The following is a 21,905-nucleotide window of genomic DNA, read 5'->3' on the forward strand; positions in this document are numbered from 1 at the left end:
CGAGCTGACCTAGTGAAGACCACCCCCTATACAGGGAGTGTCAGGGGCAAGCCCCAGGGGGTGAGGCACCACGACTGCTGGCACCAGGCGGCCGGCTCACAGGAGACACGAGTGGCTGAGAGTGTCTGCAGGAACGTGTAAAGTGTGGACACGGGAACACGTGGTATACAGAGACTTCGTTCGTCCGGGTGTGAGTGAAGCAGGAAGCGTGCAAGGAGCACGTCAGAGCACTGAGTCAGGCAGCAGGTGTGCCAGGAGGTGTAACAGAGTAAGAGACTGAGTACAGGATCAGAGTGTGTGCCCGGAGGCACAACTGAGTATAAGACAGAGCACGGAATCAGAGTGTGTGCCAGGAGGCACGACTGAGTATAAGAAAGAGTACAGGGTAAGAGCATGTGCCAGGAGGCACAACCGAGTACGAGACAGAACACAGGGTCAGAGCGTGTGCCAGGAGGCACAACCAAGTACAAAGCAGAGTGCAGATTCAGAGCGTGTGCCAAGAGGCACAACAGAGTGCAAGGCAGAGGACCTGAGTACAGCGCACAGCCAGGCAGGGACACGGCAGACCAAGCCAGGAAGCACAACAATAATCAGGCACCTCCCCTAGGGGGAGGTCGTCTGATATAGCACATGACTACTACTGGTTCCGGGTCAGGACCTAGCCAGAAAGCACATGACCACTACAGGTTCCGGGTCAGGTCCTCCATTACCATAGAGAGGACCGAGCCCTATACAGCACTGACAGGAGCGCGCAAGCGCAAACGTGACATGTAGGAGGAGGCCCGGGGACGAGAGCTGCGCATGCGCACCCTACGGGACCCCCGGAGTGACCGCAGCTCCGGAAGAGATGACGTCGGGACTGAGGTCCCGCCCCCAGGTGAGCACGGCGTGACAGTACCCCCCCTTTACGCCCCCTCTTTCTAAAACTGGAGAGGAACTTAGACAAAATCTGGGGTGCGTGGATATTTTCCCTGGGTTCCCATGACCTCTCCTCGGGGCCAAAACCCTTCCAATCGACCAGGAACATGGTTCTCCCTCTTACCTTCTTCATGGCCAAAATGTCATTCACCTCAAACTCATCCCCCAAGCCAACAGGCTGGGGTGTGTGGCCTGGAGAAGGATGAAATCGGTTAAGAACCACAGGTTTTAGGAGAGACATGGAAGGAATTGGGAATACGGAGTGAAGGAGGCAGCTTCAATTTGTAAGCAACATTAATCCGTCTGAGGACCTCAAAAGGACCAATGTAACGGGGACCCAGTTTGTAAGATGGTACCTTAAGGCGGACGTATTTGGTGGAGAGCCACACCTTGTCACCAGGGAGAAATGGAGGAACGTCCAGGCGCCTCTTGTCAGCGTGTAATTTCATTCTGTCCCGTGCTTTCTCGAGAGCGGTTTTGGTCTCCTGCCATACCCTGGAGAACTCCACAGACTGAGAATCGGCAGCAGGTACCCCCGAGACAGGAAGTACCGGTAGAGGCACATTGAGATGCTGTCCAAAGACGATGAAGAAAGGAGACTTGGTAGACGATTCACTGGAGTGATTATTGTAGGCGAACTCAGCCCAAGGAAGTAGACCGACCCAGTCATTCTGATGAGCATTAGAAAAATGCCGGAGATAGGATGTAAGGATCTGGTTGGTACGTTCCACCTGTCCATTGGTTTGGGGGTGATAGGCGGAAGAGAAATCCAATGACACTTTCATGAGTCCGCATAGAGCTCTCCAGAACCGGGAGGTGAATTGGACCCCTCTATCCGACACGATGTGCTGGGGGAAGCCGTGAATCCTGAAGATATGGGAAATGAAGATCTTCGCCAAGTCAGGAGCAGAGGGTAGTCCGGGAAGAGGAATGAAGTGAGCCATCTTTGAAAATCGGTCTACAACCACCAAGACCACAGTACAACCGGAAGAACAAAGCAGATCAGTAATGAAATCCATGGCTATGTGCTGCCATGGAGCCGACGGAATGGGAAGCGGGAACAGAAGACCGGAGGGTGGTTGTCTGGGTATCTTGTTCTGGGCACAGGACGGGCAAGATGCTACAAAGTCTTTAACATCCTGGGAGAGTGAAGGCCACCAATAATGGCGAGAGATTAAGTCCAAAGTCTTTTTGACACCAACGTGGCCGGCAATCTTGGACGAATGTCCCCAATTTAGCACTCGTTTTCGGTTATTCTCAGCCACAAAGGTTCTTCCCGGAGGTAACGTGGTTAACTTGACAGGAGCCACAGTAATTACTTTGGATAAATCAATGATATGAGAGGGTTCTTCCTCTGCATCAGACGACAGGAATGATCTTGACAACGCATCCGCTCTAACGTTCTTATCGCCGGGCCGAAAATGTAGCTCAAAGTCAAAGCGGGCGAAGAATAGGGACCACCTGGCTTGCCGAGGATTGAGCCTCTGTGCGGACTGGATGTACGCCAGGTTCTTATGGTCTGTGAAGATCTTGAATGGATGAATGGCACCCTCCAGTAAGTACCTCCACTCCTCCAAGGCCAACTTAATGGCCAATAGCTCTTTGTCGCCAATGGAGTAGTTCTGCTCAGTGGAGGAAAATACTTTAGAAAAGAAGCCACAGGTGACAAAACGTCCAGAAGAGGATTTCTGCAGAAGGACTGCGCCAGCCCCAGTAGAGGATGCGTCTACCTCGAGAGTGAAAGGTCTACTAACCTCAGGTCGGTGAAGCGCCGGAGCAGCGGCGAAGGCTTGTTTCAACGACTGGAAGGCCTCTTCAGCCTCAGAGGGCCAAGCCTTTGGGTTAGCTCCCTTGCAGATAAGGGACGAGATGGGGCGAACCAACGAGGAAAAATGAGGAACGAACTGTCGGTAGTAGTTTGCAAAACCAAGGAAGCGTTGGATTGCCTTCACCCCATGGGGCTGTGGCCAATCGAGGACGGCGGACACTTTTGCCGGATCCATGCATAGACCTGATTCTGAGATAATGTACCCCAAGAATGGCAGGGACGTTTGCTCGAAGGCACATTTCTCGAGCTTGGCATAAAGGCGGTTCTCCCTCAGGCGCTGGAGGACTTGACGCACGTTCTTTCTGTGGGCGGAGAGGTCTGGAGAAAAAACGAGGATGTCATCCAGATAGACTACCACGCAGGAGTACAGCATATCCCGGAAGACGTCATTCACGAACTCCTGGAAAACCGCTGGGGCATTGCAGAGGCCGAAGGGCATGACCAAGTACTCGTAGTGACCGTCTCTGGTGTTAAAGGCGGTCTTCCACTCATCCCCGGAACGAATGCGGATCAAGTTGTAGGCCCCCACGAAGATCCAGTTTGGTGAAAATTCGAGCTCCTCTAAGTCGGTCAAAGAGCTCCGGGATCAATGGCAATGGGTACTTGTTCTTGACCGTGATATTGTTCAGGCCTCGGTAGTCTATGCAAGGACGGAGGGAGCCGTCCTTTTTTACAAAGAAAAATCCCGCTCCCGCGGGCGAGGAGGACTTATGGATGAAACCTCTAGCAAGGTTCTCCTGGATATAGTCAGACATAGCTTGGGTCTCAGCAGGGGATAGCGGGTATATCCTACCCCTGGGTGGCGTAGAACCAGGAATGAGGTCAATCGGACAGTCATATGGCCGATGGGGGGGCAGAGTCTCGGCCTCCTTCTTGTCGAAGACATCTGCAAAGGACCAGTAAGCCGACGGCAGACCTGTAGGTGCCGGGGATGGACCGGCAGAGTTCATCAGACGGACGGGCAACAGGCACTTCTCCTGACAGAACGGTCCCCACCGGAGTATCTCGCCCGACTGCCAATCCAGGGTTGGCTCATGAGTCCGTAGCCAAGGGAGGCCTAGAAGAAGTGCATGAGACATGGTGGACAAGACGAGGAAGGAGATCTTCTCCAGGTGCAGGGCTCCGATCTGCAGCTCGATCTCTTCGGTGGCCTGGGTAACGGACTCCAGCACGGACGTACCATTGACCGAAACAATTGACCGAGGAGTCTCCAGGGATCTGACAGGAATCCGGTATTTTTTAACCGCCTCGAGTGTGATAAAATTCCCCTCCGCGCCAGAATCCAGGAAAGCCTCCTCAGAATAACGCTTGGCACCGAGATTCAATAATACAGACACGAGCAGGGGGGGGAGAGGAATCACGTACACCTAGGGAGGCCTCTCCTATCAACCCTAGGCGGAGAAGTTTCCCGGCTTCTTGGAGCAGGAACGGAGGAGGTGAGAGGAGCTCCTCTCTCTGGCTAATTCACGGGCACGTTCCTGAAACCGCAGGTCGATGCGTGTCGCCAGTGAGATCAGATCCTCTAAAGAGGTGGGAGTATCCCGACCTGCCAGTACGTCTTTGATCAGACTGGACAGGCCACGCCAAAAGATCCCTACGAGAGCCTCGTTGTTCCAACCGAGTTCGGAGGCCAAGGTACGAAAACGGATGGCATACTGTCCTACCGGTAGCGTACCCTGATGGAGGTTAAAGAGGGACTCGGTGATAGAGGCCAGCCGACCCGGCTCGTCGAACACCTTGCGGAAGGTGTCCAAAAAGGTGGAAAGCCGAGAGACGAGTGGGTCATTGCGCTCCCAGAAGGGGTTCACCCATGCTAATGCCTCCCCCTCTAAGTGTGAAACAATAAAGGCAATTTGGGCGCGCTCAGTGGGATAGTGCTGCGGCAAAAGCTCAAAATGTAACCGGCATTGGTTCAGAAATCCTTCAAAACTTAGGGTCCCCGCTATATCGGGGTGGCTTGCCGAGGCGCGGCATCGGGTGCGGGGCCGAGGACTGGGCAGAAACGGATTGTATGGCCGACAAACGAGACTCCATGGATTTCAAAAAGACCATAATCCTGGTCTGACACTCCCGTAGGAACACCAGTTCCTTTTGGATGGAGGTGGTGGCACCAGCGGGGTCCATGGCCTGATTATACTGTGACGACTCCTGGAGTGGACCCTCTGGGTCGTGACACCAACCCTCCCAGGGCGAGCTGACCTAGTGAAGACCACCCCCTATACAGGGAGTGTCAGGGGCAAGCCCCAGGGGGTGAGGCACCACGACTGCTGGCACCAGGCGGCCGGCTCACAGGAGACACGAGTGGGTGAGAGTGTCTGCAGGAACATGTAAAGTGTGGACACGGGAACACGTGGTATACAGAGACTTCGTTCGTCTGGGTGTGAGTGAAGCAGGAAGCGTGCAAGGAGCACGTCAGAGCACTGAGTCAGGCAGCAGGTGTGCCAGGAGGTGTAACAGAGTAAGAGACTGAGTACAGGATCAGAGTGTGTGCCCGGAGGCACAACTGAGTATAAGACAGAGCACGGAATCAGAGTGTGTGCCAGGAGGCACGACTGAGTATAAGAAAGAGTACAGGGTAAGAGCATGTGCCAGGAGGCACAACCGAGTACGAGACAGAACACAGGGTCAGAGCGTGTGCCAGGAGGCACAACCAAGTACAAAGCAGAGTGCAGATTCAGAGCGTGTGCCAAGAGGCACAACAGAGTGCAAGGCAGAGGACCTGAGTACAGCGCACAGCCAGGCAGGGACACGGCAGACCAAGCCAGGAAGCACAACAATAATCAGGCACCTCCCCTAGGGGGAGGTCGTCTGATATAGCACATGACTACTACTGGTTCCGGGTCAGGACCTAGCCAGAAAGCACATGACCACTACAGGTTCCGGGTCAGGTCCTCCATTACCATAGAGAGGACCGAGCCCTATACAGCACTGACAGGAGCGCGCAAGCGCAAACGTGACATGTAGGATGAGGCCCGGGGACGAGAGCTGCGCGTGCGCACCCTACGGGACCCCCGGAGTGACCGCAGCTCCGGAAGAGATGACGTCGGGACCGAGGTCCCGCCCCCAGGTGAGCACAGCGTGACAATAGTATTGTGTTTCTTTATTACTGATCAGTATTGTAGTATTCAGTCACTATGTGGTGGTAATATGTGGTCTGGACATGGTGTTGCAGTATTTGTCCCTTTTATGTGCTACTATGTGGTTACTTTGTGGTGGTAATATGTGGTCTGGTCATGGTGCAGTGGTATTTGTTCCATGTATGTGATACTATTCGGTCACTGTGCTGGTAATATGTGGTCTGGTCATGGTGTGGTGGTATTTGTTCCTCGTATGTGATATTATTCAGACACTATTTGCTGGTAATATGTGGTCTGGACATGGTGTTGCAGCATTTGTCCCTTGTATGTGCTATTATTTGGTCACTTTGTGGTGGAATTATGTTGTCCGGCCATGGTGTGGCGGTATTTGTTCCTTGTATGTGATATTATTCAGTCACTATGTGCTGGTAATATGTGGTCTGGACATGGTGTTGCAGTATTTGTCCCTTGTATGTGCTATTATTTGGTCACTTTGTGGTGGCAATATGTTGTCCGGCCATGGTGTGGCGGTATTTATTCCCTGTATGTGATATTATTCGATCACTATGGTGGTAATATGTGGTCTGGTTATGGTGTGGTGGTATTTGTTCCTTGTATGTGGTATAATAGGGCACTAAGTGGTGGTAATATTGTGTCTGGTCATGGTGCGGTGGCATTTGTCCCTTGTATTGATATTATTGGTCATTTAAAAATTGAAAAGTAAATAAAACTATACCTAAATTGTATTGGATATTTTAACAAATATTTAATAGGTTACAGTAGAGTAGAGCTCGGCCAAAAGTGTCTACCGTGTTGTGGTGGCGGCTTAAAAAATCTTTTGGCCAAAACAAAAGCTGCCGGATATATGTGTGATCTGGTGATGGGAACTGTTAATGAGTGATTGGTGAGAAGTGTTTTTCCAAGAGAGAGCGGTGGGGCTGTGGAAAGTTTGAGGGGTGAAGGTGGGGCTGGGGTGGAGCCTGAGCGGAGTCTCAAGGGGGCCCAAAAAATGTTGCCAGTGTAGGGCCCCAAAATCCCTAGTGGCAGCCCTGGCCCCAGTACTTCCAGAACTGAAGATGCTCGTGTCATACAAGGTCAGCATTTCCCGGGGTGGTCCCGCCAACTGAAAAAAAAAGGTAAGCTGCAAAAAAGGCACTGAATGTGTTACAAAAGGGGAATATGCAAGGACTCCACTTATCAATGCGACACCTGCCCCGACAAACCTGGCCTGTGTATGAAAGATTGCTCCAAACTGTACCACACCTCTGTGCACTACTAATTTACTTAAATTTACATAACAGTAAACAGTAGGTTAGTTCCAAAAAGGGGGCACATCTAAATAAATTTATTGGGGGTCTAGTTTCCAAAAAGGAGGCACTTTTTGGGCATTGCTACTGTGTAGGCACATCTAGATAAGTTCCTTGGGGGGGTCTAGTTTCCAAAATGGGGTCACTTGTGGGGGGTTTCTACTGTTTAGGCACATCAGGGGCTCTGCAAATGGAACATGACGCACGCAGACCATTCCATCAAAGTCTGCATTCCAAAACGGCGCTCCTTCCCTTCCGAGCTCTGACGTGCATCCAAACAGTGGTTACCCCCACATATCAGGTATCGGCGTACTCAGGACAAATTGGAAAACAACTTTTGCAGTCCAATTTCTCCTGTTATCCTTGGGAAAATAAAAAATTGGGGACTAAAATATCATGTTTGTAGAAAAAATATGATTTTTTATTTTCACGCCCAGGTGTTATAAACTTTAGTGAAACATTTGGGGGGTCAAGTGCTCACCACACACCTAGATTAGTTCCTTTGGGGGTCTAATTTTCAAAATGGGGTCACTTGTTGGGGATTTCCCCTGTTTAGGCACATCAGAGGCTCTCCAAACGCGACATGGCGTCCGATATCAATTCCAGCCAATTTTGGTTTGAAAAAATCAACCGGCCCTCCTTCCCTATCGAGCTCTGCCGTGCACCCAAACAGTGGTTTTTCCCCACATATGGGGTATCAGTGTACTCAGGAGAAATTGTACAACAACTTTCTGTCCATTTTCTTCTTGTAACCTTGTGAAAATAAAAAATTGTTGCCAAAAATCATTTTTGTGACTAAAAAGTTATGTTAATTTTTTCCTTCCACGTTGCTTCTGCTCCTGTGAAACACCTGAAGGGTTAATAAACCTTTTGAATGTGGTTTTTATCAGCTTGAGGGGTGCAGTTTTTAAAATGGTGTCACTTTTTGGCATTTTCTTCCATATAGACCCCTCAAAGTGACTTCAAATGTGAGGTGGTCCCTAAAAATATGGTTTTGTAAATTTTGTTGTAAAAATGAGAAATCGCTGGGCAACTTTTAACCCTTATAACTTACTAATAAAAAAAAAATTTGGTTTCCAAAAAATTGTGCTGATGTAGACATGTGGGAAATGTTATTTATTTACTATTTTGTGTGACATATTTCTCTTTAAAGGCATAAAAAATTTAAATTTTCCAAATTTTCACCAAATTTCCATTTTTTTACACAAATAAACGCAAGTTATATCAAAGAAATTTTCTCTCTAATGTGAAGTACAGTATGTCACGAAAAAACAATATCAGAATCGTTAAGATCCGTTGAAGCGTTCCAGAGTTATGACCTCATAAAGGGACAGTGGTCAGAATTGTAAATATTGGCCCGGTCATTAACGTGCAAACCACCCTCGGGGGTAAAAGGGTTAAAGTTGAATCTTTTCTCACTTTTGATCGAACTGTAAACATGATACTTAATACTGTACATTGGATAGCTAGGTTACCCTATCGAGAACGTTTTAATAGCCCTGGCTTAAATCATGGTTGCTTACAGCCTCCACTTAATACACCACTACTTCGTAAAAAAAACTTTACAATACTATACAATATAATAGAATACCATATGATGCAATGATAATGTGCAAGACTGCAGTGTGGTTTGGTAAATCATTGTCATTGACATTTTTAACCTACTATATATTGGTATGCTTCATTATTGAGACAAAGTTTATTACTGAAAATCATTGTACATTAAATCAATGGACCAGTTTGAAGCCACTTAAAGATAACATTTATCTAAAGTGCTTAGTATTCATCATGATGTAGGAGATTATCATCAAGATGTTTTATTCTCTGTAATGGATTTTTGTTTATCTCCCTAAAATATATTATTCCTCCAAAATAATGTACTACAAATGTCATTCTTTTCATTAAATTACACTGATTTAAGAATTTAAATAAACACTGCACATCACCATATAACCCAGCATACTTTAGTTAAATCACTGTGTCCATTTAGGCTACTTTCACACATCAGGTTTTCGGCGTCAGGAGCGATCCGGCGTCGTGCCGGAACGCCGGATCCGGCAAATGTTTCGTAAAACCGGATGTGATGGACCCGGTTTTCTGGCGGATCCGTCTTTTTCTGGACAGACAAAACCGGATCCGTCTCATCCGGTTCATCCGTTTTTCTATCCGTTTTTCGACGGATTACGCCGGATCCGGTTTTTAAAATTGACCCTTGTGGCCTTCCGAACGGGATTGGCTACTGGAAAACTATATATAGCATGTTCCTACAGCCCTTCTTTGACAGGTTGTAGAGGAGAAAGTGCAGGTTGGAGAGAAGAGCAAGTTACTGGCGAAGATGGATGTTGTCATTGGAAATATTTTGAAGAATTTGGCGGATTTTACAGCGGAGGCAAATCGTTTGAGGGTGATTGTTCTGGAGAAGGAGAGAGCGAGACAGCAGCGCATCAGGCATCGTAGACGATGTTTGTGGATCCACCCCATCACAGCCAAGAGAATGACGCGTGGGGTCTATTCTACACTATGCATGGACCTTCGACGAAACCCGGATAAATTTTTTGGATATGTTAGGATGAAAATGGAGAATTTTGATTACTTGGTGGAGCGCATTGCACACCTCATAAGAAAAGCGGACACCTATTGCCGCTTCTCTGTTTCACCCGCAGAGCGTCTGATGGTGACTTTAAGGTAAGCCACATTTATTGGATATGATCGCATCAGAGCACACTTTCACTGCAATCTTGTTGGTGGTAGTTTGTATCTCCAAGTGTTATAGGTCAGTTTTGGTATGTAATGCTGTGATTTAAAACTAATTTATTGTTTTTTAATTCCCCACAGATTTCTTGCAACTGGAGAATCCCTTTCGTCACTGCATTTCCAGTACAGACTCAGGATTTCCACCATATCTGGAATTGTGAAGTACACATGCCGTGCACTGTGGGACTCCTTAGCTGAAGGGTTTTTACCAGAGCCCACAACAGAGAGGTGGATTGAAATTGCTGACAAGTTTCAACAGATATGTCAGTTTCCAAACTGCTTGGGCGCCGTGGATGGGAAACATATCCGCATTGTAAAGCCAGCTGGATCGGGATCGGAATATTTCAATTACAAGAAATATTTTTCAATTGTCCTCATGGCCATCGCTGACGCGGAATACAAATTTATTGCGGTTGATATTGGGGCCTATGGCCGCTCCAATGACTCTCAAGTTTTCAAACTGTCTGCCATGGGGCGTAAACTGTATGGAAACACCTTCCAGTTCCCACCACCTAGACCGCTGCCGCAAACATCTGGTCCACCTATGCCATTTGTCTGTGTAGGGGATGAAGCCTTCCAGCTGTCAGAACACCTTTTGAAACCGTACTCTAGCAGAGGATTGACAAGACCAAAACGCATTTTTAATTACCGCCTCACAAGAGCAAGAAGAATGGTTGAATGTACCTTTGGTATTCTGACAGCCAAATGGCGGGTCCTATTGACTGCGATCAACCTCAAGACAGAAACTGTGGACGAGGTGATCAAAGCGTGCGTGGTACTCCACAATTTTGTTATCTGCAAGGAACCCATTTCCATTGAGGACACCTCTGAAGAAACCACCTTGCAAGATTACCATGACATTACCACTAGAAGTTCTGTGACGGTTTCAGTAATGAGGGACAATTTTGCACTATACTTTATGTCACCTCAAGGCAGAGTACACTGGCAGGATGACAGAGTGTGAAAGATTTGTGCCCAACCAAACTTGTGTACCTTCTGTACCAACAGTATATACCTTTGCAACCAAAGTTGGCTATCTTGTCATGGTCTCTATTTTTAGCTTTAGGCCACAGGTGTGTACCTGGTTGTGTTTTATGCAAAGTATTTCACCTTTTAACAAAAGTTGTGTACATTGTTAGGAAATCACCAACAATAAACACAACTTTTTAGGTGAAATACTTTGCTTCAAACACAACCAGGAACACAACTGTGGCAAAAAGCTAAAATTTACCCACAGTTATATACCTAGTTTTGAATACCATTTCACCTTTTAAATACCCTGTATTTAACCTTTTTCGCCGCAGAAAGAAATGACAGACAACCAGTGTAAAATAATTTAACTTTTATTGAAAAATGTTTTTTTAGTAAACTTTTTTAAAATTTTAATAAACTTGTTTAATAAAACTTTGAAACTATAAAACTGAAACCATAAAACTGGTCATTTTTATTTAAATACACACATTATAAATCTGTGTAGGGTGTGGTGGAAATACTGCTGTAGGGGCTGCGGGACACTTCGACACTGGGAGTGTGGAGAGAGGACTGGGATCGTGGTGGGGAAGGAACAGTTAGAGGTGAAGGTGTGGAAAAAACTACAGAATGGGTGGACATGTGGGAAGCAGAAGAGGTGGTGGGTGGTGGAGTGGAGGGTTGGGCAGGGACTGTAGGAGCAGATGATGTTGATGGCAAGTTGTATGGGGAAGGAGTTTGGTACGGGGCAGGTTGCTGGAAGTGGGGAGATGTCTGGTACGGGGCAGGTTGCTGGAAGTGGGGAGATGTCTGGTACGGGGCAGGTTGCTGGAAGTGGGGAGATGTCTGGTACGGGGCAGGTTGCTGGAAGTGGGGAGGTGGATGGTGCTGGGGAGGTGGATGGTGCTGGGGAGGTGGATGGTGCTGGGGAGGTGGATGGTATGTAATAGGAGGGGGAGGATGGAAAGTGGTCTGGTCATGGTGTGGTGGTATTTGTTCCTCGTATTGTCAAGGTGAAAATATATTTTCTTATATAACTTTTATATTTTTATACTGTGAAACAATAAGTTTTTCCTAATTGCTTGCTAATGCAAATGTAACTGTATTAAAGATGGCTGCCAGTGTTCACTTTCACTTAAATTCAGTGTCTAAAGAGTTAAGTTAAGTTTCATTTCTCCTAAGTTTCATTTCTCCTAAAAAAAGATAACTCAGGAATGTGGAGAAGGAGTAACCATCGGGAGACGTTTGACGAATCAGAGAGAGACTGGACACTAGATGTATACTGCATAAACCCCGCCTAATGCACGCCTTCCCCTAACACTCAATATAGTATTGTGTATTTTTAAATAAAAGCCAGTTGTTGTACTGCTCCTGACAGGTGTGGATGCGGGACATCAGCTAAGACTGAATCAGCTGCGTGTCTGAGTCATTCTTAATTGGTACCAGATGTTTTGCGCTCGCACAATGATTTGGAATGACTGGTGAATGAGGATTCATTGTCGTTTACGACCCCGACAATTTGGCGCCCAACGTGGGGCGTGGACAGTGATTCGAGGCTCCTCTGGACCCATGCTTGGATGTCTGTGGATGATACCTGTAGTGGCTGACCTCGAGGACTGATCACCCTCCAAAACACGGTAAGTGAGATCATATACACTGTATGTGTCACACTTGCTAGTGTCTCAGCCGTTATTGGTTTGTCTGTGGTCTCCTTGGGTCTGAGGGGTGACCGGTCGAGTGGTGAGACTGAGTGCGATCCTGTGCCACGCTCTGAACCAGCAACTGAGAGACGTCGCATTCTGCGCGTCCTCGTGTACACCACACCTCCTCCACCGGTCATTGTACTCCATTCAACCACCCTACCCGTGACTATTGTCTAGTAGTGAAGTGGAGTGATAAATTGAGCTAGTTGCAGATTGTGGGGCAACCTAGAGGAAGGGATAGGAGACGCAGCCTCTGTGATATTGTACCAGCTAGGTAATTAAGACGTCCCGAGAAGGGACCACCTGTATTTCTGTGGAGGGCTCTCACTAGGAGACCGCCTCCCGACTGTTGGAATATCGTGGCAGGATAATCTGTTAATCACTGCTGTTCAAGGTTAGGGAAAGGAAATATTGAGCGCGAGGCTCTTTTCCTAGTACGTCGAACGTGAGGCTCCGTACTGTGGAACATCAGTGTTGATATCGCTACCAGTGGTTTTTCTGCAGAGAACCATAGTATTCTGTAAGAGTCATGCTGCGTATCTTAAAGCAGAAGAAGTCTGTGCCCCACAAGTTAGATGAGGATGCTGTGGAGGTCAAGGCAATAGTAGAGTCACGGGAAGGCAAGAAGGCAGTCAAGAATGTTGAGAGATTGTATAAGCATGTAGGATTGCCCTCGTCAGGGAGATTACAGCCGGCTATGTGGCATAATCTCATAGAGAACAAACGAGGCATGTTGAAAGATAAAGGATTGTTAGAACAAGCACAAGCTCATCTGTGAGTTGCGCGAGGCTTGAAGAATGAAGGATGGAAAGAGATTGATGGGGAACAATCAGGGAAAGATACCTGAAGAAGGAGACCGGTTATGTGATATAATTGAGGATAGATATGGAAGTAGTGCAGCAAAGAACCTGGAAAAAGTATTAATCAAATCCAAAGTGCAAGATAGGCAGGCTGTGTGAATCCTTGTATATATGTCTATGAGAACCTCTGAATAAGATGAGAGATGAGTAAAAAAAAAAAAAATCAGTGAATGAGCACGTATGAATGAATCATCACACATCATTTTTGTGTCAAGAGATTTGTGACCTTTCTAGTTGTGGTGGAATCCCGGACAGATGCGTTATAGATATTTCAAATCTACATCTGAGACTGAATGAATTGAGTAATGATATAGTTCGTGTTATATGTGGCATTACATTGTAAAGTTTCCTGAATGCATTTGGCCAGAAAAAGGGCAAGGCATGGTTAATCTCATTATACAGTTATCTGCCCTTACAGTGAAATCCCGTGATTTTGAGTTTCTTTGTAGAAATTGATTTTGATAAGTCTAAAGAACTACAGAATTCTGTGAAGGACGACGCTGCATTCTGACGGGAGGGGTGAAGGATGGCGCTGCGTAGTTTTTCTTCTCCCTTCGCTCTTATCTCTGCTGAGTGTGAGCTGTGCTCAAAATTCTCTGTAATTCTATCCGTAAGGTACGCGCTGAAAGATTTGTGCATTTTAAAGCAACAGTACTTAATTGAAGATTGGAAGTTAAAAGTAAGATATGGTGCCTAATTTAGAAGGGAATTGTAAGTGATTGCTTGGTCATTAATGTGTTTGAACCTGCTTCTAGTTGTGTGATTGATTTGTATAGCAAATTGTGTCAAATTACAAGAGACAGAGAAGGAAGGAAGCAGTAAAACAAGTGTGACAAATATTGAAAAAGGCAAAAATACCAGAGTGTGAATGTTTGGATGTACAAAAAGGCACAGACAAGGGAAGAAAATAGCAAGTGAATAAATGATGCTTGAGAATGTGCAGCAGTGTGGAAGGTGTATTATGAATGTTTGATTGACAAAGTGTAATCAGAGACCCAGACAAAACAGATGGACTTGTAAACACTGTGGTCAGACTCAGACAAACCCAGACTGAATAGCTACTTGTGTGACCTGTGCTACTGACCTAAGAGAATTGCACTAAATCCTATCCAGACAAGATCATAAGAAGCTGACATAATAGTGTGGATAGTGGGTAGTGGGACATTGGCCCTTGAGGAGTAAGCTGACAGTAGACATCAGACGGCCAACCCCAGCAGGACCTAGAAGTGTGACTAGAATAAGAAAGATACAGGTGTATTATCCCTGGAGCACCTCTGACCAGCTAGCTTTGCTGAAGCAGCTGCCTGCCCCTGAAGACCAACCATTCCCGTTTTACAGACACACAGATGTGACAAAGAATCAGGCTTGGGGCATGGATGATAAATCTGCACGATCTGGGGAGACGTACTGTGAGTCACTAAGACAATGGGCTGCAGTGGAACAATCAGAGCAGTCTGTACTCCTGACTAATGTGACACAGCAAAGAGGAGAGAGAGTAGAGATATACCTTGGACGGTTACAGCTGAAATGGGCAGACATGGGGTACATTTGCATAAACCCACTTGATGTTAGAATACTGGTGGATGCATTCATTGACGGTATGAACAAAGACTTACGAGACGCAGTACAGACAGCCAGACCTGAATGGAGACATGTAGATCCGAAAGACCTCCTTAAGGTAGCTAAAGAAATTGAGCAAACAAGGACAATAAAACGACCTGTCATGTATGCTGGAGCACAAGGAAAAAAGTGGAGACGTAATAGGGAAGGCATGTGAGATGACACTGACGTTTCTTTTGACAATCTATTCCCCACATGACATCCATGTCATACTCCTACAAGTTCAACCAAAACATCTGTCTATGGCCAGACAGCTCCGACTTGAGTGTGCTCTACTAATTCCTGAGTATGTCACTCCTCAAAAGATGTAACGTTCTGAATCCAGCCACCCTCCTGCCTGTGGATTCAGAAAAGGGGGAATTGGTGACCGTATTGGCAAGTGAGGAAGGATACTTTGACATGACGCATGAACATGTCTGCATAGAACTGATGAGTCAGGAGACAGTTGGGTTTGCACACGTTCATGAAAAACCTGTTCCTAATGCAGACTTTGAGTTTCTTTTTTGTAGATGGCCCCAGATACCACCAGGATGGACGATTCTACACTGGATATGCAGTAGTATCCTCACATGAGGTAATCCGAGCGGAACCACTCTCTCCTCACATGTCGGCGCAGGAGGCAGAGTTGAAGGCACTCACTGAGGCGTGTAGAGCCGCTGCAGGTAAAGTCGCTAATATTTTCACAGATTCGAAGCCCATTAAAAATGCAGAGCTGGTGAAACAATTGATGGAGGCATTGATGTTACCAGTCCAGGTTGGCATTGTCAAGGTAAAAGCACACACAAAGGTGACTCCGTGGAGGTAGAGGGCAATAGAAGGGCGAACGAGGCTGCTAAAATAGCACAAGGCGGCCTAGAGAGAGCAGTGGACGGTGGCGGGGAGTCAGCGTATTCCAGCCACATTGGGTCTAGATGTCCTGAAATCCCTCCAGCAAAAGGCTGCCCAAACAGAGAAGGTACACCGGGGGAGACTGGGAGCTGAGCTGAACTCAAATGGAGTATGGGAGAATAAGGATAAAATGTGCCCACCAAAGTCCCTGTTCCCAATCATGGCGCAAGCAGCACATGGCCCCAATCACACCTCAAAAAGTAACATGTGTGCCATGGTAGATGCCTTCTGGATCGCTCCTGGTTTCAGTTACGCAGCCGCGAAACTTGTACAATCATGCCTCATCTGTGCACAGCACAACCCAGGTAAAACAGTAAAAGTCCCTAAGAAAGCGACACCTAGGCCTCTCTACCCGTTTCAGAGACGGCAGATTGACGACATACAGCTACCAAGGTAGGAGTGTATGCAAATATCCTAGTATGTGTAGATCTCTTCTCTGGATGGCCAGAGGCCTACCCGGTGAAAACGGCTACAGCTCGAGCCACTGCAAAGAAACTGGTGATGGAACTAGTACCACGATTCGGTGTCCCTGAAACAATTGAATCAGACAGAGGTACACACTTTACTGCTGAGGTAATGCAAAATGTAATGCAAATGATAGGTGTAGAACAAGCATTTCATACACCCTACCACCCACAGAGTTCAGGGAAGGTAGAGAGAATGAACGGGACACTGAAATTGAAAATACAGAAAACCATGGAGCAGACCCATAGACCATGGCCAGAGTGTCTCCCATTAGCATTATTCTCAGTAAGGTACACACCCACGGGGAAAACTAAACTGTCACCCTTCGAGATACTGTTTGGAAGATCACCGAACACAGGGTTGTACTACCCACAGGTCTTAACACTCAATGTGGATAATTTGACAAGTTATGTGATCCAGTTGCAAAAGCATTTAACTCAAATGCATTCTCTAGTTTTCTCTTCCACTCCAGATCCAGATAGTGTGGAAGGAACTCACTGTCTACAACCTGGTGATTACGTATATGTCAAGAAACACTCCAGAAAGACCCTTGAACCCCGATATCAAGGACCTTACCAAGTACTCCTGACAACGCCTACTTCTGTTAAGTTGGAAGGACGACCAACCTGGATCCACGCATCGCATTGCAAACTAGCCACAGGAGTTAACAAAGCATAAGAGTGCATAATGTTTTGGTTTGGTTTTGTTGCATTATCTGTAATAATGGTAGCTGCGTGGGACAATCTAAATTCTCCAATGTCCTTGAATAATAAGTTTATACAACATCATGAAAAATTACTGAATGATTGGTCAAATCATTTGCTGGATCTGCACACATTCACCAGTATCAGCCACTAGTATTCCGTTCCTTGTTATTCCTGTGCCACCCGAGGAATTATTTGCCTGGACCAGTTGTTCTGATACACTTGCTAATAATGCCACAAATAATGTGAAGTTATGGAACACAACTGTTGGTATACCTATTGTGGGATGGGTAGGATACCCTTGGTGGCAGGGTAATCTTTCAGGAAGTAATACATACCTTCAATATCTGGCATATAAAGGGGGGCTTGGGTACCCAGGAATAGAACTCGATTAACCTACCTGGGGCAAATTCCAATGTATGGCCTACAAGTTAGTTTTAATGTAACTTCCCACTCTACTGATGCCTTCAAACCAATACTGCTAGAAAGAAGGTTGCATAACACGTCCTGGGAGTATTCCAATTTATTTCCCCAGGGCAATAATGAAACTTGTTTTAATATTTCAGGTAATATACCTTGCAACGAGTCATCTGGATATGAGAAAGGAACTCCCACCTGTAGAAATCCCGATGTAGGGTATTGTAGCCCTTTAGGACAACTTCCAAATTGGTGTATGCTTCAGAATGTATCTGCGTTCATAGATTTAGTTCATAGACTGGTATTACAACATTCAGCCCTATGGGACCTACCTAGTGACATGTTCTGGGTATGTGGAGACAATGCATATAAATGGTTGCCAGTAGGGGTAAAAGGTGCTTGTACTCTGGGTCGTTTGACTCCAGCTACCTTTGTTATTCCGAATGACCAGTTGAATACTCAGAGCATACCTAAACACCACTGCCTGTGTCATGAATTTGTTGAAAGGTTTGAAGCCCACTGATTGCCCAGATTACGTCCCACTAATTCATAAGGAACCCAAACTAAAGGTCCCAGGAGAAGTAACTGTATTAGCTGACAATTACACCTGCTATAATTCCCACGACACCACAGGTACACCAGTAGGGATCTTCGAGACAGGTTTCTGCAAAGAGAATAGTTCTCTAGATACTGACTTGTTAATCAAACATACACAATATATGTATGACATTTATTGGTTATGTGGAGATGGTAAGCTCCGTCCTAGGTTGCCAAATGCCTGGACAGGCCAATGCACCCTTGTTAAACTAGCTATGCAGTTCAAGATTCTACCCTGGGATCCAAAGATACCTGATGAACCTACCAGGAAAAGGAGAAGCCTCGATCAGCTCCATATGAGTTATGAAGAAGATCCACTAGTATATATTGATGCTATTGGAGTGCCAAGGGGGGTGCCTGACCAATTTAAAGCCCAGAACCAGATCTATGCTGGCTTTGCTTCTATAATCCCACAGGTGCAGATTAATAAAAATGTTGAATGGATCAATTACATATATTACAGTGAACAAGGGTTTGTCAATTTCAGCCAAGATGCCTTCCAAGGTATAGTTGAAGAATTGGGCCCTAACACTAGAATGACACTCCAAAATCGACTAGTCCTTGATATGATATTAGCTGAGAAAGGAGGAGTTTGTGGGATGGTGGGAGAGGAGTGTTGTACCTATATCCCTCAGAACTCTGGAGTGAATGGAAAAACCATGATAGCCCTTAAAAAGATAACTGGGTTAGCAGCAGAATTGAAAACTAATGCTGGAGTGGACACATCTTTCTTTTCCGGCTGGTTGGGTGGACTCAAGGGATTCCTTCAACAAGCTTGTATAGTACTGATTGCCCTCCTTGTAATTGGATCAATAACTCTTTGTTGTGTTATTCCCTTGTATAAAAAGGTTATTGCCAAAGCAACTCCGACTGGCACCTTCCTCAATCAAGAAGTAGACCCACCAGAGTACGATGGTACTGATCTAGGGGAGATCCCTAAGTATATTCCCCTCAAGAGAGTAGACAAAACCCCCCATTCTCAGATGATGTTAAGAGACTTAGTTTAGGGACAGCGGGAGAACTCCATGTGAGGTTAGTGAAGGGTTCAGCTGCCTGGAGGCCTCTCGCTAGGGGAGAGCTTCTGAGGTGTCTGGATGAAGAAATCCACCTCCTCTTTTCCCATCACATGGACAGTCTCGAAGGATCTTTCATTAAGGGAAAAACTTAGTGTTTAGGGGGGATTGTCAAGGTGAAAATATATTTTCTCATATAACTTTTATATTTTTATACTGTGAAACAATAAGTTTTTCCTAATTGCTTGCTAATGCAAATGTAACTGTATTAAAGATGGCTGCCAGTGTTCACTTTCACTTAAATTCAGTGTCTAAAGAGTTAAGTTAAGTTTCATTTCTCCTAAGTTTCATTTCTCCTAAAAAAAGATAACTCAGGAATGTGGAGAAGGAGTAACCATCGGGAGACGTTTGACGAATCAGAGAGAGACTGGACACTAGATGTATACTGCATAAACCCCGCCTAATGCACGCCTTCCCCTAACACTCAATATAGTATTGTGTATTTTTAAATAAAAGCCAGTTGTTGTACTGCTCCTGACAGGTGTGGATGCGGGACATCAGCTAAGACTGAATCAGCTGCGTGTCTGAGTCATTCTTAATTGGTACCAGATGTTTTGCGCTCGCACAATGATTTGGAATGACTGGTGAATGAGGATTCATTGTCGTTTACGACCCCGACAGTATGTGATATTATTCAGTCACTATTTGCTGGTAATATGTGGTCTGGACATGGTGTTGCAGCATTTGTCCCTTGTATGTGCTATTATTTGGTCACTTTGTGGTGGAATTATGTTGTCCGGCCATGGTGTGGCGGTATTTGTTCCTTGTATGTGATATTATTCAGTCACTATGTGCTGGTAATATGTGGTCTGGACATGGTGTTGCAGTATTTGTCCCTTGTATGTGCTATTATTTGGTCACTTTGTGGTGGCAATATGTTGTCCGGCCATGGTGTGGCGGTATTTATTCCCTGTATGTGATATTATTCGATCACTATGGTGGTAATATGTGGTCTGGTTATGGTGTGGTGGTATTTGTTCCTTGTATGTGGTATAATAGGGCACTAAGTGGTGGTAATATTGTGTCTGGTCATGGTGCGGTGGCATTTGTCCCTTGTATTGATATTATTGGTCATTTAAAAATTGAAAAATAAATAAAACTATACCTAAATTGTATTGGATATTTTAACAAATATTTAATAGGTTACAGTAGAGTAGAGCTCGGCCAAAAGTGTCTACCGTGTTGTGGTGGCGGCTTAAAAAAATCTTTTGGCCAAAACAAAAGCTGCCGGCTATATGTGTGATCTGGTGATGGGAACTGTTAATGAGTGATTGGTGAGAAGTGTTTTTCCAAGAGAGAGCGGTGGGGCTGTGGAAAGTTTGAGGGGTGAAGGTGGGGCTGGGGTGGAGCCTGAGCGGAGTCTCAAGGGGGCCCAAAAAATGTTGCCAGTGTAGGGCCCCAAAATTCCTAGTGGCAGCCCTGGCCCCAGTACTTCCAGAACTGAAGATGCTCGTGTCATACAAGGTCAGCATTTCCCGGGGTGGTCCCGCCAACTGAAAAAAAAAGGTAAGCTGCAAAAAAGGCACTGAATGTGTTACAAAAGGGGAATATGCAAGGACTCCACTTATCAATGCGACACCTGCCCCGACAAACCTGGCCTGTGTATGAAAGATTGCTCCAAACTGTACCACACCTCTGTGCACTACTAATTTACTTAAATTTACATAACAGTAAACAGTAGGTTAGTTCCAAAAAGGGGGCACATCTAAATAAATTTATTGGGGGTCTAGTTTCCAAAAAGGAGGCACTTTTTGGGCATTGCTACTGTGTAGGCACATCTAGATAAGTTCCTTGGGGGGGTCTAGTTTCCAAAATGGGGTCACTTGTGGGGGGTTTCTACTGTTTAGGCACATCAGGGGCTCTGCAAATGGAACATGACGCACGCAGACCATTCCATCAAAGTCTGCATTCCAAAACGGCGCTCCTTCCCTTCCGAGCTCTGACGTGCATCCAAACAGTGGTTACCCCCACATATCAGGTATCGGCGTACTCAGGACAAATTGGAAAACAACTTTTGCAGTCCAATTTCTCCTGTTATCCTTGGGAAAATAAAAAATTGGGGACTAAAATATCATGTTTGTAGAAAAAATATGATTTTTTATTTTCACGCCCAGGTGTTATAAACTTTAGTGAAACATTTGGGGGGTCAAGTGCTCACCACACACCTAGATTAGTTCCTTTGGGGGTCTAATTTTCAAAATGGGGTCACTTGTTGGGGATTTCCCCTGTTTAGGCACATCAGAGGCTCTCCAAACGCGACATGGCGTCCGAAATCAATTCCAGCCAATTTTGGTTTGAAAAAATCAACCGGCCCTCCTTCCCTATCGAGCTCTGCCGTGCACCCAAACAGTGGTTTTTCCCCACATATGGGGTATCAGTGTACTCAGGAGAAATTGTACAACAACTTTCTGTCCATTTTCTTCTTGTAACCTTGTGAAAATAAAAAATTGTTGCCAAAAATCATTTTTGTGACTAAAAAGTTATGTTAATTTTTTCCTTCCACGTTGCTTCTGCTCCTGTGAAACACCTGAAGGGTTAATAAACCTTTTGAATGTGGTTTTTATCAGCTTGAGGGGTGCAGTTTTTAAAATGGTGTCACTTTTTGGCATTTTCTTCCATATAGACCCCTCAAAGTGACTTCAAATGTGAGGTGGTCCCTAAAAATATGGTTTTGTAAATTTTGTTGTAAAAATGAGAAATCGCTGGGCAACTTTTAACCCTTATA

The 21,905-nt window shown here is 45.8% G+C and overlaps 1 protein-coding gene across 1 annotated transcript; it reads left to right on the plus strand.

Annotated features, from left to right (window-relative positions):
* The first annotated feature begins 12,402 nt into the window (after window positions 1-12,402).
* On the plus strand, window positions 12,403-19,695 carry LOC141060608 (endogenous retrovirus group PABLB member 1 Env polyprotein-like). Its single transcript, XM_073556912.1, has 2 exons — window positions 12,403-17,069; window positions 17,660-19,695. The coding sequence occupies exon 2, from the start codon at window positions 18,002-18,004 to the stop codon at window positions 19,112-19,114; it is 1,113 nt and encodes a 370-aa protein (XP_073413013.1). The 5' UTR covers window positions 12,403-17,069; window positions 17,660-18,001; the 3' UTR covers window positions 19,115-19,695.
* The last annotated feature ends 2,210 nt before the right edge of the window (window positions 19,696-21,905 follow it).

This window comes from Dendrobates tinctorius, unplaced genomic scaffold, assembly GCF_039654945.1.
Source record: "Dendrobates tinctorius isolate UK_male_01 unplaced genomic scaffold, ASM3965494v1 ptg000241l, whole genome shotgun sequence".
In the NCBI taxonomy this organism is placed as follows: Eukaryota; Metazoa; Chordata; class Amphibia; order Anura; family Dendrobatidae; genus Dendrobates; species Dendrobates tinctorius.